The 14,827-nt window shown below is 37.7% G+C and overlaps 4 protein-coding genes across 4 annotated transcripts; 2 read left to right on the forward strand and 2 right to left on the reverse strand. All coding sequences in view use genetic code 12, as the record gives it.

The window, feature by feature from the left end:
- Positions 1-39: 39 nt before the first annotated feature.
- ROX3 (RNA polymerase II holoenzyme/mediator subunit) lies at positions 40-618 on the forward strand (the record flags this gene model as incomplete). Its single annotated transcript, XM_061119690.1, has 2 exons — positions 40-94; positions 173-618. 2 exons carry the CDS (start codon positions 40-42, stop codon positions 616-618), a joined length of 501 nt encoding a protein of 166 aa, XP_060975673.1.
- Positions 619-882: 264 nt separating this feature from the next.
- On the reverse strand, positions 883-9,093 carry FMP27 (Protein SABRE; the record flags this gene model as incomplete). The annotated part of the gene is made up of 1 exon (XM_001523889.2): positions 883-9,093. One exon carries the CDS (start codon positions 9,091-9,093, stop codon positions 883-885), a length of 8,211 nt encoding a protein of 2,736 aa, XP_001523939.2.
- A 1,547-nt stretch (positions 9,094-10,640) lies between these two features.
- Positions 10,641-11,835, forward strand: RPL32 (60S ribosomal protein L32; the record flags this gene model as incomplete). The annotated part of the gene is made up of 3 exons (XM_001523890.2): positions 10,641-10,646; positions 11,122-11,128; positions 11,441-11,835. The coding sequence occupies 3 exons, from the start codon at positions 10,641-10,643 to the stop codon at positions 11,833-11,835; spliced, it is 408 nt and encodes a 135-aa protein (XP_001523940.2).
- Positions 11,836-12,232: 397 nt separating this feature from the next.
- On the reverse strand, positions 12,233-14,827 carry PTK2 (Putative serine/threonine protein phosphatase; the record flags this gene model as incomplete). Its single annotated transcript, XM_001523891.2, has 1 exon — positions 12,233-14,827. One exon carries the CDS (start codon positions 14,825-14,827, stop codon positions 12,233-12,235), a length of 2,595 nt encoding a protein of 864 aa, XP_001523941.2.

Raw genomic sequence — 14,827 nt, forward strand, 5'->3', positions numbered from 1 at the left:
GCAATAGCAACGCCAGTGACCTAATCTATACAAACAGCTATGTCTCAAGAACAAAATAAAACTATTGATGGATTCTATCTACTAGATCCAAGTAGTATGTTTGCACTCTTTATTTCGTTTTCATTGTTCTGATTTTTTTTTTTTTAACATACTAACGCTTGAACCTAAACAGAAACATATCAGCCGTCAAAACCCACACCATTGAACAACCTTCTTAACATCTACAGTCTAGAATCAGTAGCAGACCTGCTAGCGCGTACAAATCCGGATGGTTCCAAAAAGGTCAAATTGAGGAAATCATACAAGGCGCACATCCAGGATTTACCTGGGAAACACCTGATACCTCCACCAAAAGAATTACCCATTGGGTTAATGGATCCCCTGATTCCTCAGCACCCAGATGTGATACAGGAATTTGACAAAAATCTACTAGATAAAGCCTTGCATTTTGATAGAACACCAATAACAGGGATACCCGGATTTGATGTGGCGGATTTGGCTCTAGCAGATGCACTGGCTTCTAATCGTGGAGATGAATATCTCGATGAAGATGGTAAAAGAACCAAGAGGAAGAAAAAGAACCAAGCAGGTGGCGATTTTAAGAAACAACACGTTTAACGAAAATAAATAAGCAATTGTTGATTGCACTTTATAAATTTATATATATATATATATATATATATGAATGTATTGATTAGCCAGTGATGAATATTTCAAGTACCAATTGAATTAACCCACTTTCTCGTTTACTTGCTCATTAAATACATCTCTTTTAAAAAACTTGTTTCTTAAATAATTGATAAATACTCTGATATTCTGTTCTATATATACGCACAAATATATATAAATATGTGTGTGCTTATGTATTTATATAAATGTTGTTCACTTTGTTACTGAATCCACTCTAGTCAACTCCCGTATTGGAGTAAATTTATTATAATGCATAACAGGCTTCAACAGGCCCAAATCTGCATTGTCGTCGGAAGATCGAGACTTTAGCTTATTGACTAGTAGACTCCCAATATGACTAGTGAGTGCCTTTATAATGTGTTTTTTCATCACGTCAGTTAAATCTGTAAACGACATGACCCTATTATGAATAACAATTTCAGGCAAATCGACTCTAAAGTCGCTCACATTCATAATCCTCTTTAATCCCTTGTTGAGTCTAATGGTAATTCTCAATGTTATTTGTGAAACAACCAACGATACAATAGAAAAATAATTCTTTGCTCGTTCAATCATTTGTTCAACTTGCTCGTCATCATGAATATCATTCTCTTCTATTGTTTCCTTGTCTGAGATCCTGGCCAAGTTCTTTCTTTTGCTATGAGTGTTGTTACTTCTTGAACTTAATGTGCTTCGTTCGTGCTGGAGATGCTTGTTGTACTCCTGGCTCTTATTTGCTCCAACTGTTTCAACCATAAACCCAAACTCGTCGTCATTATGATCAAAATCATTTTGATGCAATTCTTCCTTCTTTGCCTCTGTGCTATTCGTAATCATCATAACTTTGCTATGTCTGAGATCGGTGGAGTCCGTTTGAAATATAAATTTCAAAAGTTTTTCTCCAGTGACTTCATCAATCTTAACCTCCAATGGCAACGCTTTTATCCGGATATCCTCAACAATTTGGATCCCACCAACTGCTCGATTCATTGTCCATTCCAAATCAATCATGTTGTCAATCAGGTTGTCATTCTTGTTGATTTCAAACGGATTAAGGAAATCGGGAAACTTTGCATCCTTGATTAAGTTGAACCCCTGCAACATTTTAATTTGGATCCGGTTCATGTTGGAGCCACTTTCAAGCTCTTTTCTCTCATAAACTCCATTTGCCAATGCCAAATCTAAAATTGGTTCCCGGTTATCCTCCAATATGTGCAAGATTACCTCATCAGCCCGAATCAACCATGACATTTGCGCAGCATTGGATGTATCCTCATAAAATTCACCAGTCAACAAAGTCTTGAGCATCAAATAAACGTCACTTGCAACATCGGCGCTCTCAAGATTAATCTGCAAATAATCGTTCAAATCTTCATTTTTTAAATGCTCGTCTCTAAAACTATAGTTTGTCGTCATTTGACGTAACACGTGGTAATAGGCTTGCATCTGCTTGATCTTTGCTGACATAGCCTCCAAGTTTTCAAAATCCATCGAAAATTTCATCTTTTCTAGCTTATCCTTGATAAACTTACTCATGGGCTCGCTATAGAACAATAGACTTATAACAATCACGTAAAGAGTAAAATATTGTGAAGAAGTAGATGTTAGCACCAACGAAGGAGCATCAACTTGTAATCTCTTTGGTGCCTCAACTTCTTTCCCAGTCGTAGCATTAGACGAGCGTAAGCTTGTGCGCGATGACTGATTATTCGTCACCGATGACTTTTGCGAACCCATAACTTCAGTGTTGTAAAACAATACCATCACCGACAAATTTTTGATCAAGAGCTGGTTATCACCAGCCCATTCACCATGGTGTGTTATTTCAGCACCAAGCCAAGGTGGCCAGTTGGATTTTGCACCATATGGGTTTCTCATCGTGATAAATTTATCAGATGCAAGTACTTCTTTTTTATTCAACACAAAAACATTGGCATCTCGTAGAACATTTCCATATCTTGTTTCCAAAACATCCGCATTAGAATCATCTTCTGAATCCTTGGTTGAAACAATTCTGCTACTAATGCTTGGTGCCGATATTAAAACAACCGAATCTGGAGATTCGTCACTCTGCAACTGGATCTGAGGCGCAACAATCTCAATGAGGTAATCTTCAGAAAGCACTTCAGATTTGTTGACTTCCTTCAAAATTCGATTGAAATTTAAAAGTCTTTCTTTTGAATTCATATCGTTTGATCTGGTTTTTGGTTTAAAGATAAAAGAATTACCATTGTTTATTGCTTGATCAGTTGTAGTGGCTTCTGATGATACATCGTTTTCGCCTCCTTGGTCTTTATTATTAGTATTTTCTTTGCCATCACCTTCATATGCTTCTTCCTCTCCGTCTTCACTATTTACACCATCAATGGCGTCATTAGCACGATCAATAACTTTTTCCAACATTGTAATAGACTCGTGAGATAGATATTTTCGCAAAGCCGACTTGAGTTGCACAAAATGAACATATTTCAAAACCAAATCACGACAAGTGACGTTCCACTTCAATAACATGCTCAACCATGTAAATTTGTTATGGAAATGCTCTTGAGTCTGCATCGTGGCATTAGTTGAACTTCTTTGAAAAATAACTCTTCTTTCCCTTGAAACGCCATCAATCTCATCTTTTAAAAACTTTACTCGCTCCATAAGATGTGAAACATTCTTGGCTTGTTTTTTGAGTCTTGTTATTTGTTGCTCAAGGCCAATGAGCCTATCTTTCAAGATGTCTAGTCTCACGTCAACGGGATTGGAACTGTTGAGACGACAATTGTGTATATCTTCATTTCCAAATTCGTCATCCTCTTCATTCAGTTTAGCATCATTCTCAGTATCCCGCATATATGTAAATTTATGCGAATACATCAAAGGGTAAATCTTTACAGTTCTAGGACACTTTCTCACAGATGGTAGAAATGCTTCTTCGTAGTCCTGAATATCAAACCATCTACGGTCATCACCGAAAATATCATAAGTCGATTTGGAGTCGTCATAATTTTTATGACCATGGGTGTAGAAATTGTCAAGAAACGAAGTTCGAACAACACGCATATCTATTCCAGTAAGTGAAACTTCACCAACATTGAAAACCATCTTCATCACCTTGGTGCTTTTTGACAAAGCCTCGTGATACAAGGTGACTGGCTGCTTTCTCTGGTGCAAATCCACCGAAAATTCTTCAACCTTGGCCCTCAAACCAACACATTCTACTCTATCTTCTTCAACATCAACAATCTCATCACGATAAATGTGAGATATAAACAAAGATTTTAAATAGAAGGAAAACTTGTTGGTGAACAAGTGTTGGGAGAACTTGACAGAGTTTTGAGCTTCGCCAAACAAAGGTCCCCTACGTATCGGTAACATCATATTGCTAGCAAATAGTTTCCACCATGCAAAAAATTGTGAAAATGCCCCAGGACTCAAGTGGATGGTATTGTAAGTATTCTGATGATCTGCTGTTAACGAGATAGCCATGTGAATATATTCACTGCGAAAGCCTTTATATGAATCGTGCCCCTTTTTATCGCAATAATCCGGATTCATGAGCTCGACATCGTAATGAGGTATAAAACTCTCCACCCTTTTGCCATCAACTTTGCGTTGCAACAAAAACCCAACACGAAACTTGATGCCCCCACTCAAGGTGATCACATCCTTGGCAAAAACTTTGTTTAGCAAGTCTAAATCGGGCTTTGTTAATGAATCATCTAGATAATAGGCAAAGCACGAGCTGATAAATTTCGGTGAGTCCGGAAGATATACAGAGTCGTTGCTATTTCTAGTCCAAACCAATAATGGCGCGCCCAAATAATTTGGTATATACCACGAAACTTTCTTTGCTGTAATGTCAAAAAAATTTCTTGAATCGTCGTCCTTATTAATATCCCAATTAACATCATTCTTGAAACACAATATAAACCCAGTCGCCGTCCCCAATAAGTCATATGGGTCTCGAGAACCTTTAAACCCAACTTCAAGGCTTGTCCGAGTTTTAATTGAGCAAGTTCCATGAAGTATATACTTGAGCTTATCCCAAAAGCCAAGTTTGGGTGATGGGTCAACCGGTGGTTTAGAAAATTGATCAAAATTAAGCATAAACTGTTGAATACCAAATTGGTATGAAGTACCCCAAACTATTCTAGTTGGGTAATCAGAATTGAAAGTACACCTCAAATTGGTGTACATTTTGACACTCGAAAGAGTCTTTTCCACTATTAATGAGTCGAATCTGTTCAACTCGTTTTCATCTACAGACACTAGTGGCACTGTAATCTTCCGCAAATTCTCAGGCGCGGTAACCATGTTTTCACTAATAACCAAATGGCCAGCCATAATTAAACTTGGCACGTTAGCATTCTTATTCCTCGGCGAGTGCAAGATAGGAAGTGGATAGTCACAGAGTTGCATTCGCATTTCGGCAACCCTCAAGTCCAAAAACATTGGAACCAACAAGGAATAAGCTGTATCTTTGGGAACTCCTTGACCCATATCATGAATAAAATCGGCAACATGGTTTATTCCAAATTCTGGTTTGCGTATTTGCAAATCAAAATTTTCAAAGCCTATAGTCAACAATGGAGCATGGTAAGGATATGCGACAACATCTTTATTGAACTCTCTGTCAAAATAAGATTCGTTTCCAAACAAATAAACTTTGTGCTTTGCCACCTCCTGGCGTAGTTGCAGCTGGTATGTATTCACTTTTCTAATCCACAGATTTGAAATGGTTTCGTTAAGCCTGTTTAGTTTTGCAAAATAATCTTTACTATCGCCGTGTTGCTGCTTTTCTCTTGCATCAAAAATATCATACAATTCAATCCTCTTCCTCTGCTCCACTTTGCCCAATTGGTAAATCATATTCAAATCGGTCTCAAATGGGTCATCTTCCATTGTAAACTTCAAATGGTTTGACTTTATATTGATTTTGGGCAATGGAATAGCCTTTTGTTGGTGGGGATGCACTATGTGTGCGTCCTTCTTGTCGTTACCAGCTTTAAGTAATTTGACAAGGTGCTTGGCAGTTTTAAGTGTAATCGAAATGTTTTGGAACAATTCGTATACAATAAATTTGTGGGGTTGTACTAACCTGATTGCTGTGGTGTGGATGTCAATTATTAAATCCTCAATTGATTTGGGAATTTGTGCACTAAGGTTTAATGAGTCCATACACATAAGTCTACACCATTTCTTTTCGATTGTTGGTGAGTTGGCAAGCAAGCGTACAAAATACAATGATAGCTTAGCAAATTTGTTCTTGAGCTCAATCAGCATATTTGATAGTTGAAATTTGAGCATAAAGTCCTCGGACAACTTCAAGCGACAATTCATTGTTTTGAGTAAAACTTTGACAATCAATAAATCAACTAGAGATTTTGCACCAAAATCCACATCAGGATTTATTGCGGATGCTCTTTGTTGTTGTTGTTGTTGTTGTTGTTGTTGTTGTTGTTCTTGTTCTTGTGATGGTGGTAGCAAGGGTGGTGGTATAGTTGCTTTGTCTTGTCCTTGTGCCTCTTCTTCAAACTTGCTCATGTCTTTTCGAAGTTTCAGCTTTATCATTGATATGGGTGATACGATAAATTCACGTATCAAATATACCGAACCAATAAGGGTAAACAATTTGAACGTATTGTAGTTAATATCCACCTCATCCATGGTGAATGCAGTCAAAAGTTTGTTCTGACAATAGTAGTCGCTCAATGAATCAATAGTACCAGTAAAGGACGGGATATCAATAAACAGCTCAGATGCAGACAATTTCGTACTGTTGTCATCGGGCATAAAAATATTGAGTTGCTCCAACTTTGTAATTACCGACCAATAAGAAGTGTCTTGTAAAGAGGTTAAAGTTTCCAGTGACGCCAGCAAGTCCTGAGATTCTAATGAATTCAGTATCGACGAGTTAGGACTTTGTGGTTCAGCAAAGCTCAGCAATTGATTATTTGAAATTGTTACAGAAAACAGTTTGAGTTTAACATTAAGTTTTCGAAGATCCTTATTGTCATCTGTATCGTATTCAAAGTTTGGTGAGTCTGAATGAAATAAATCCTTCGTTGGAATCAACACTGACCTTGCACCTAGAAAAATGTTCACAGACAAAATTTTTAAATCCAATTGTTCAAACCATGATGGCAAGGCTCTGAATATTTTTTGCTCCAATGTGGATGCATCTGCAGAAAAACTGCCTGTTTTGATATTCGAGCTCCTTAGTTCTCTTCGTAGTACATCGATTTCATCATTGAATGCTTTGTTGATTGTACCAATCAGCAAATCAGTTTCTGATAGTTTAGTTACATCGAGCAAAAGCCAATGTATACCTCTGAAAATTTCCAAGCTAGTTAAATTAACATTGACTGTGTTTAATTCCACACTCGCCTTAACAGTTAAATTTTTGAAAATGTCTAGTTTGATGTTCAAGTAGTCCAATTTAGCAATATTTTTCTTGACTATTTCGTTGTTAAACTTTGTTGCGTCCAAAGCAGATTTCTCATGATATAATATGCTTGGATACAAGATTGAAAAAGTCGAGGCATAATCTCTAGACTCCGTTGTGGACAAGTTGAAATTTAGCAATGAGTATGAGAAGCTCAAGATTTGTGTCTTTTTACCTTCTTCATAATGTCTAAGGATAAATCTTGGTTGTTCAATGACAAATTTGATGTCCAATTTAGGATAATACTCATTGGCATAGTGCCACAATTGGGACTTTAATGATTCAATCTCTGTGTTGTGGTCATCCATATTGGCATCGTTATGACCACCATTATCTTTACTTGCGCCACCACTTTCAGGCTCGCCCAATTCAGTCTTATTGTTGGCACCCTTACCTAACAAAAACTTTCTCAATCTTCTTAATTTGCTCCATTTCCTCAATAAAACAATATTATACAAAATTGCACTCAATTGCTTAGCATCAATATCAAAAATAGGTGTGCTTGTTGAAAAATAGAGTTCCATTACACAATTTTCAAATCCTTTTGCCTTAACAATCTGGCCCAACAAATTGGTCTTGTGGGTGAATGAGCAATTTGGAATATTCAAAACCTCGTCTGATTCCAGGCCAAAATGACCAGTTGACAATTTGACTCTTTTAATGAAATAAAGCTTAATCAATTGTATTGTGCATGTCAGGTGGAACGGATTGTCAGTTTTGGGATTAAACAAAACCTCAAAGCCAGCAGCATCGTCATATATTCTAGTGATATTGTAGGATACCGATTTGGCATAAAACTCCAACGATGATTTTGGACGCACTTCGTTGTAGTAATCACGTACACTCATATTGTCATCAATCAATACAAATGGTATATCCGATATTTTGGAATTCTCGACATGTATTGTAATGTCTGAAATAAGGTGGTATAAGATTTTTAGGGTCTTGCCAATGACATGAAAACTCTTTTTTCTTTTCTTGTCCTTATTCGTGTATAGTGAAGGCTTCTTTCCATTAGGCTTTTTTGACTCTGATTCTGATTCTGGTTCTGGTTCTAGTTCTGGTTCTAGTTCTAGTTCTTGCTCTACCACATCCGAAGATTTTGGTGATTTGTCGTTTTTTTCTTGTTTAAGTTCGTCATGAAGAATATAGTACTTTATTGCGTTGAAGACCAGGATATTGGAATCCGCAATATTTACTTTTCCAACTAGACAATCAATGATCCCTGTATCGTTATCGACCAGAAATTTGATATTAAGCATAAATGAGTTTAAAGAATATGGTGTCAAGATCTCGTCATGAGGTTTAATTTGATGCACTACTTCATTTACCAATAAGTTGGTCTTGATCTTGATTTTTTCTTCATGTCGTTTGCTTCCACGTGAATTCGTATTGAACTTTGTGTATCTGATTGAGGTTTTAAAGCCTAGTGCAGACACTATAACTGTATTTCGTAACTCCACATCAATTGCTGGAAAGTGTTTAACAATATAGGTCGTTAGCCTTTTCAAGATCTTGTTCTGAGGGTATATGCTGATATGTGAGTCCCGATTATAATTGGATTTTTTGTTTTCCAACCCATCACTTCTATCTTTTTCTTCCTCTGCCACTTCGTCTTGTTCTTCTTCTTCCTCTTTTGTTTCTCTATGCTCCTCTTTTATATTGTTAGACTGTTCATGACTCTTTGTATTGTTGGGATATGTCTTCCCTTGATGACTATTGATCTGCGGGAGTAATTGAACTGTTAGATCGTCAATGATGGTCATTTTGGTGTTACCCCACAATCGCAACCTAAAGGATCGGATCTTGATTTTCGCCCTTTTTGTAGTTAGGGAAATTCCATTAAATGATAAACCATTATTGATTGTGATTGTTTGTAGATGGAATCCTGTTATTAGGTAAATTGTGTACCAGAATATGATCCACACCAAAGCGATATAACATATATAGTAGACTGCCACATTTGTATTGAAATAGTGAATGTCCAGCATTCTTTCAATCACTGTGGCTATTATGGAGCCTTAAATATATACCGGTGTTGGCGAAAGAGAGAGAGAGAGAGTGTGTGTGTGTGTGTGTGTGAATGTGTGTGAATGTGTGCAGGTGGATTAGCAAATAGACTTTCAAGTGAATGTGTAGATGTGTAAATTTGAAAAACTATGTTGTTTAATGGGCTAATGATTTTAGTTATCAAAACGGGTTTTTTGGTTGCTAAAATCAGTGCGGTAAATGCTTACGATTTTATACACTTTATTTTTGTCCTAAATAAAGTCTAGCCAAAATTGAGCGACAAGTAAATATAGTTTAGAATCAGTTTTATTATTGAAACCTTATGGTCCAAAGTATGGTATGTACAAAAATAGAGAGTAGAAAGGGTAATATAAAGATAGGAAGTTATGCCAGATGAGTTTTGATGTAAATAAAGGGAAAATGAAAACAAGAAAATGTGTAAATCTGCGGTTCTTAGTATTGCATTGGTAGTGCTTCGGGCAGAGGTACTTTATTGTTCAAGAATTTGTTTTTCGTAAACTTGCTGTCTCCGCCGTATTTGGTAAACAAGCAAAAGCAAAAAAAAAAAATAATACAATCAACTGACGAAATCTATGATCTACCAGACTTTTACCGACCCACAAACACACCCATCATTTACAAAAGTAACAACTATCTATATGTATATATATTTGAACTTGTACATACTCTTTGTACACATCACTCTGCTACACAAGCATCAATTCTATCGGTATCCGCTTCTCATTGCTCGCATATACAGCTTGTTTTTTTTTTTCTTTTTTGTTTCTTTTGGACCAACCTAGATATGGAAGAAGGTTTCGAGAAAGAATGTTTTTTAAACGCTCCAAACCTTTGCTGGTGGAACTTTATTCGATTTCATCCACTCCTTTTCTTGCTTTATTCTTCTTCTCCCCTCCTCACCCCCCCCCCCCCCCCCACCTTCCCCGCCTCGAACTCATTTCTCTCCACGCCGCGCTCGTAGTCATTCTACAAATTGTATTTAGTGCATTAAAAAAACTAGAACAACTTTTCAAGTTACAACAATGATGATTTCGCCTCTCCGTTCTTACTCGCGGGTTTTTTTATCGTATCCACATCCTGATGTTAGATATTCGGATATAGGTTACAATTTCCTAGCAAGCATGTTATTTCGGCCAAAGTTTTGAAATAATATTATCCTTGATTGCTTCTTGTGAATACTCCATCTCCAATATCAAACTTATGTCCGCATAATGTGTCAAAGCCGGCGATAAATTTGCGTCAACTTTGCTGGGCTCTGTTCCTAAATTTGGTTTTGTGCATATTTTCAAAAAACTCTTATTGTTGACTACTATTTTGGGTAAGTTATAAAGAAGTCTGTGAGCCAACATGATCATAATCAAGAAAACAAGCGGTCTAGGGTTATAGCCCGTGTCGTTGCAAGTACGTGTTGTTTGACGAAAAACCAGATTACTTCACGTGATGCTCTTTTTTTTTATCCTTACTGTCGCATTTTTTATGGCCATAGCTGTCTACCACTAAGCAGATAATGATAGTGCGACTTCCCATCGAATGGCAAGCACCCGCACACTCGCACGCACACACAGGTAATGATATATACACACAAACATACTAGCTTGGTAATAGTATTGCAGCTCTGAAAATTTTTTGGAGTAGAGCGCACTCAAAAAATATACTAGAGTTGAAAATCTGGAACAAAGTCCACCCTTTTTACAGAAGACTCTTAATTAGACAACACAAGTATCAAAGAGTATGTTCACACCAACTATAGATCATGATTGCAAGGATTGAAAGAGGGGATTAGTTATGGAATAGTGAATATCATCGAAAGGATAGTTGATAAACAAAAAAAAATTAGTTTACTTGGAGCAAGGAACGATAGATGTATGAGAAATGGAGGAAGACCAGGATTGATAGATCAACAAATATTCCGTCAAATGATAGAATTTAAACAGTTAGAGCCATCTCGTAAACTTCAGCAGTGAATTCATGAAATATCAGGTGTTTAGCTAATCGGTTTTGTTTTTGAAACTTGCTCATTACGATTTTTTATCACTACAAAAATTTGTGAACAGAACAAAACAGAACAAAACAACATTACAACAGTGAAAAAAAGAGTCATTTAGCAATAAACTGGTTGCTTCCGTTAGAACCATAACTGAAAGACTTTAAAAAGAATTGAGAAAGAAGAAGAGACTGAAATGCTTGTTGGCTCATTAGTTCTTTTTCTTTTATATTTAGCATAAGCTTTGTAATTTTCACTATCCGACACCCTGATCCCAATCCTAAGTCACGCAGCTGAATTTAATACTAACTTTATAACTCTAGTGGCCGCTGCAGTTCCTCACCCAAAGATTGTCAAGAAGTACACCAAGAAGTTCAAGAGACACCACTCCGACAGATACGACAGAGTCAAGGAGAACTGGAGAAAGCAAAAAGGTATTGACTCATGTGTCCGTAGAAGATTCAGAGGTACCATCCCACAACCAAACATTGGTTACGGTTCAAACAAGAAGACCAAGTACCTTACTCCATCAGGTCACAAGGTCTTTGTCGTTAAGAACTTGAAGGACTTGGATGTGTTGGTTATGCACACCAGAACATACGCTGCTGAGATTGCTCACAACATCAGTGCCAAGAACAGAATCGAAATTGTCAAGAAGGCTAACAAGATCGGTGTCAAGGTTACCAACCCTAAGGGTAGAGTTTCTATTGAAGCTTAAGTTTGAGTAAGTTTTAAATAAAGTCGATGAAAGTGGTTTGAAAAAAAATTTAAATTATAATCGTTTATTGGGTATAATTTTTTTTTCTTTTTTTGGAAGCATTGTATAATATACGAACTTTGTGCAAGCAAGGATTACCATTAAAACATGTAGAAGTATGTATTGAATTGGACACCCTCAACTATGAAGTACTTTGCAAATGTGCTTTACGGCTCTTATCTACTCGTTTTGCAATTATAACTAGACAGGTTTCGAATCAACATGATAGTTTGAATAATTAAAAAAATCTATGCGTATACATAAACGTATATATATATATGTGTGTATATATATAATTGTATTTATTTATTTACTAAAATCGTTCCGCCTAATTCCCCATTAAACATATCTTTACTCTTTACCTCCTTAATCCTTTGTTAGCTACATTACTCACTTCACAATGATGGTGCTTTTTCAACTTGTACCCCAAAGGACAAGTTCCATCGGCTTCAAGCTTGAGATCACTTAAGCTCTTTAATATCTTGGGCTTGATATCAGTGTCCGCATATACAGACCTATCCTGGTTAACAGCACTAGCAACATCTTCACCTTCTCTGTTTTCTGAATCTTGACTCGGTGTTCTACTTCTTTCATTATCAGCTGCTGGGGGTAACTTGAACGAAGAGTGGACATCATTTTCAATAGGCGCATGTGTCAATGACGATGGAGATGGTGGAATCGAGTCTCTTGATTGATCAAAGGAATCATCTTGCTTTGAGACGGACAAATTATCACAATGGGGGTCGTGCTCAATATCACTTTCCTCAAGTGCAGGTAAATTACCACTGGAAGGCACATGTTGCTGCTGTTGCTGTTGGTTTTGTTGCTGTTGCTGTTGCTGTTGTTGCTGCTGATTAAGTTTTGGCGATGGTGGTACTGATACATTTTCGCTTCCTACACCTACTACATCAAGCATTGAACGTGTACGTGGCGTGGCATTTCCATCACTTGAATGTACTGAATTGTTGCTCGAAGACGTCATTGGTCTCTTCCCGTTAGCTGCTGCTGATGCCGCTGTGGTTCCAACCCCAACTCCGTGTTCCTTTATCTTTTCGGACACAACATTCAAATCCAACATGCTTTTAAATGATCCACTCATATTGGCTTCGTCGCAACTGCTCTCGTGTCCATCTGCACTAGCACCACCAATATTTTGATGACTCCTATTGATGAAGGTGCCTCTTCTCGACGGTGCGCGTGAAGTGTTTGCTGATGAGGATCCCAGTGCAGGATATGTATGCACATTTTCACCAGTTCCAGGCAAAACAAAGGGGTTCACCGATTGATCGGGATCTTCATAAATACACATTTCCAAAGCTTTGAACCACGTATCTTCCATCAATTGATCCATGGTATACCTCGAGCTAGCAGTTGGATCACATAACTTCCATGCAACACGTGATGCGCCGGTGCTTTCGAATTTTGCAGCCAATTTGAAATCACTTCCAGGACCTTTCATAAAACCTCGATTATGTTTAAAGTTTGGATGATCCGAAGAGAATCTCTTGTGACTAAATTGGTATTCTCTATATTGGTGGTCAGTGACACTTGATTGCTGAAAAGGTACTCCGGAATAAACTAGACAGAATAACAACATTCCCAAACTCCAACAATCCATTTCAAACATATTGTAAGCATGTGATTTAGCCTCGGTATGCGTCATGTCTTTTAAAATCATAACTTCAGGAGGTGAGTATGGTGGTGAGCCAACATACGATGAAGATAATTTCAATGCAGAAGAATAGTCACCGGGTATAGTATGGCCGTAATCACTTACACCAAAATCACACAATTTTGCAACCCCATTTGCGTCAAGCAAGACATTTTCAGGTTTCAAGTCACGGTGTGCAATATCTTGTTCATGAAGATAACGTACACCATAAGCAATCTGCTTGAATATACAGTATTTTTCTGCCAAGGGACTCAGTTTCCATCCTGGTCTAATGATTAGCGAAAATAAATCACCGCCACCGCAAAATTCCATCACTACACCCCAACCTCTAGTCAAATTACCTTGACTTTGAATACGTAAAAGTGCAAATACATCAACCACATGGCGAGACGCGGCGGCTCTCTTGTGTATCACATACTCTTTAACAACTCTTTTGTAGAAATCATCATCTGTTTCCTTGTGCAAAAGAGTAAATTTCTTCAATGCAAACAAGCTCTTCTTGCTGTGTGCAGCATTAATAATTCTCACATCTGACGAGCCACCATCACCCAAATGTTTCTTGTTGACATCAATTTCAAACTCGTCTATAAGATTAATATGTTTTTGACGCAAATCCTCAGGGAGGTAATTGTTTGGGTCGGCCACTGGGTTTGCAACAACTCTCTCGGCATCGTGACCACCTGAGAGGTAGAAGCTTGCATGTTTGGGCAAGTCTTGTGATGTCGATTTGTTTATTCCGTATGGATTGTACACAATTTTTTCGTGATTTGGCAATGCAGGAGTGGCATTTGACGAGGGTGACGCTGTGCCATTTTGATGATGACTAGGGATTCTGTGATTTCGTAATTGTTGTTTTGCTGCATTCCTCGTATCCAATTGTTGTAGATGGGCAAAAGTTTCAGCCTTGGAAAGTTTCAGTCTCTGTGGAGTTGCTGTTGCTGACCCTGTTCCTGTTCCTGTTCCTGTTGCGGCTCCGACTCCTGTTCCTGTTCCTGTTGGGTTAGGTTGTGGGTGGTGCAATTGGTTTTGGTTATTTCGAGCTTCAGAGCTACTCCGCGATCTGTTACTGTTTGTTGCAATATTTGTATTGATGGGGTTTGTGTTTCGACGTTTGAGTGAAAACATGGATGGAGTTCGCCTAGGTCCCAGTGGCGCATGTGGTGCTTGCTGTGGTGAAGATCCTGAAGAGGATGCAAGGGTATCCCTCAGACTATTGTCTTTGTTGTGGTGAAACAATTTCGAAAGTCCCGTGTGTGACGATGAAGAATCTGTTGGTGTCAT

The sequence above is a fragment of the Lodderomyces elongisporus genome, chromosome 8 (assembly GCF_030384665.1).
Source record: "Lodderomyces elongisporus chromosome 8, complete sequence".
Classification (NCBI taxonomy): domain Eukaryota; kingdom Fungi; phylum Ascomycota; class Pichiomycetes; order Serinales; family Debaryomycetaceae; genus Lodderomyces; species Lodderomyces elongisporus.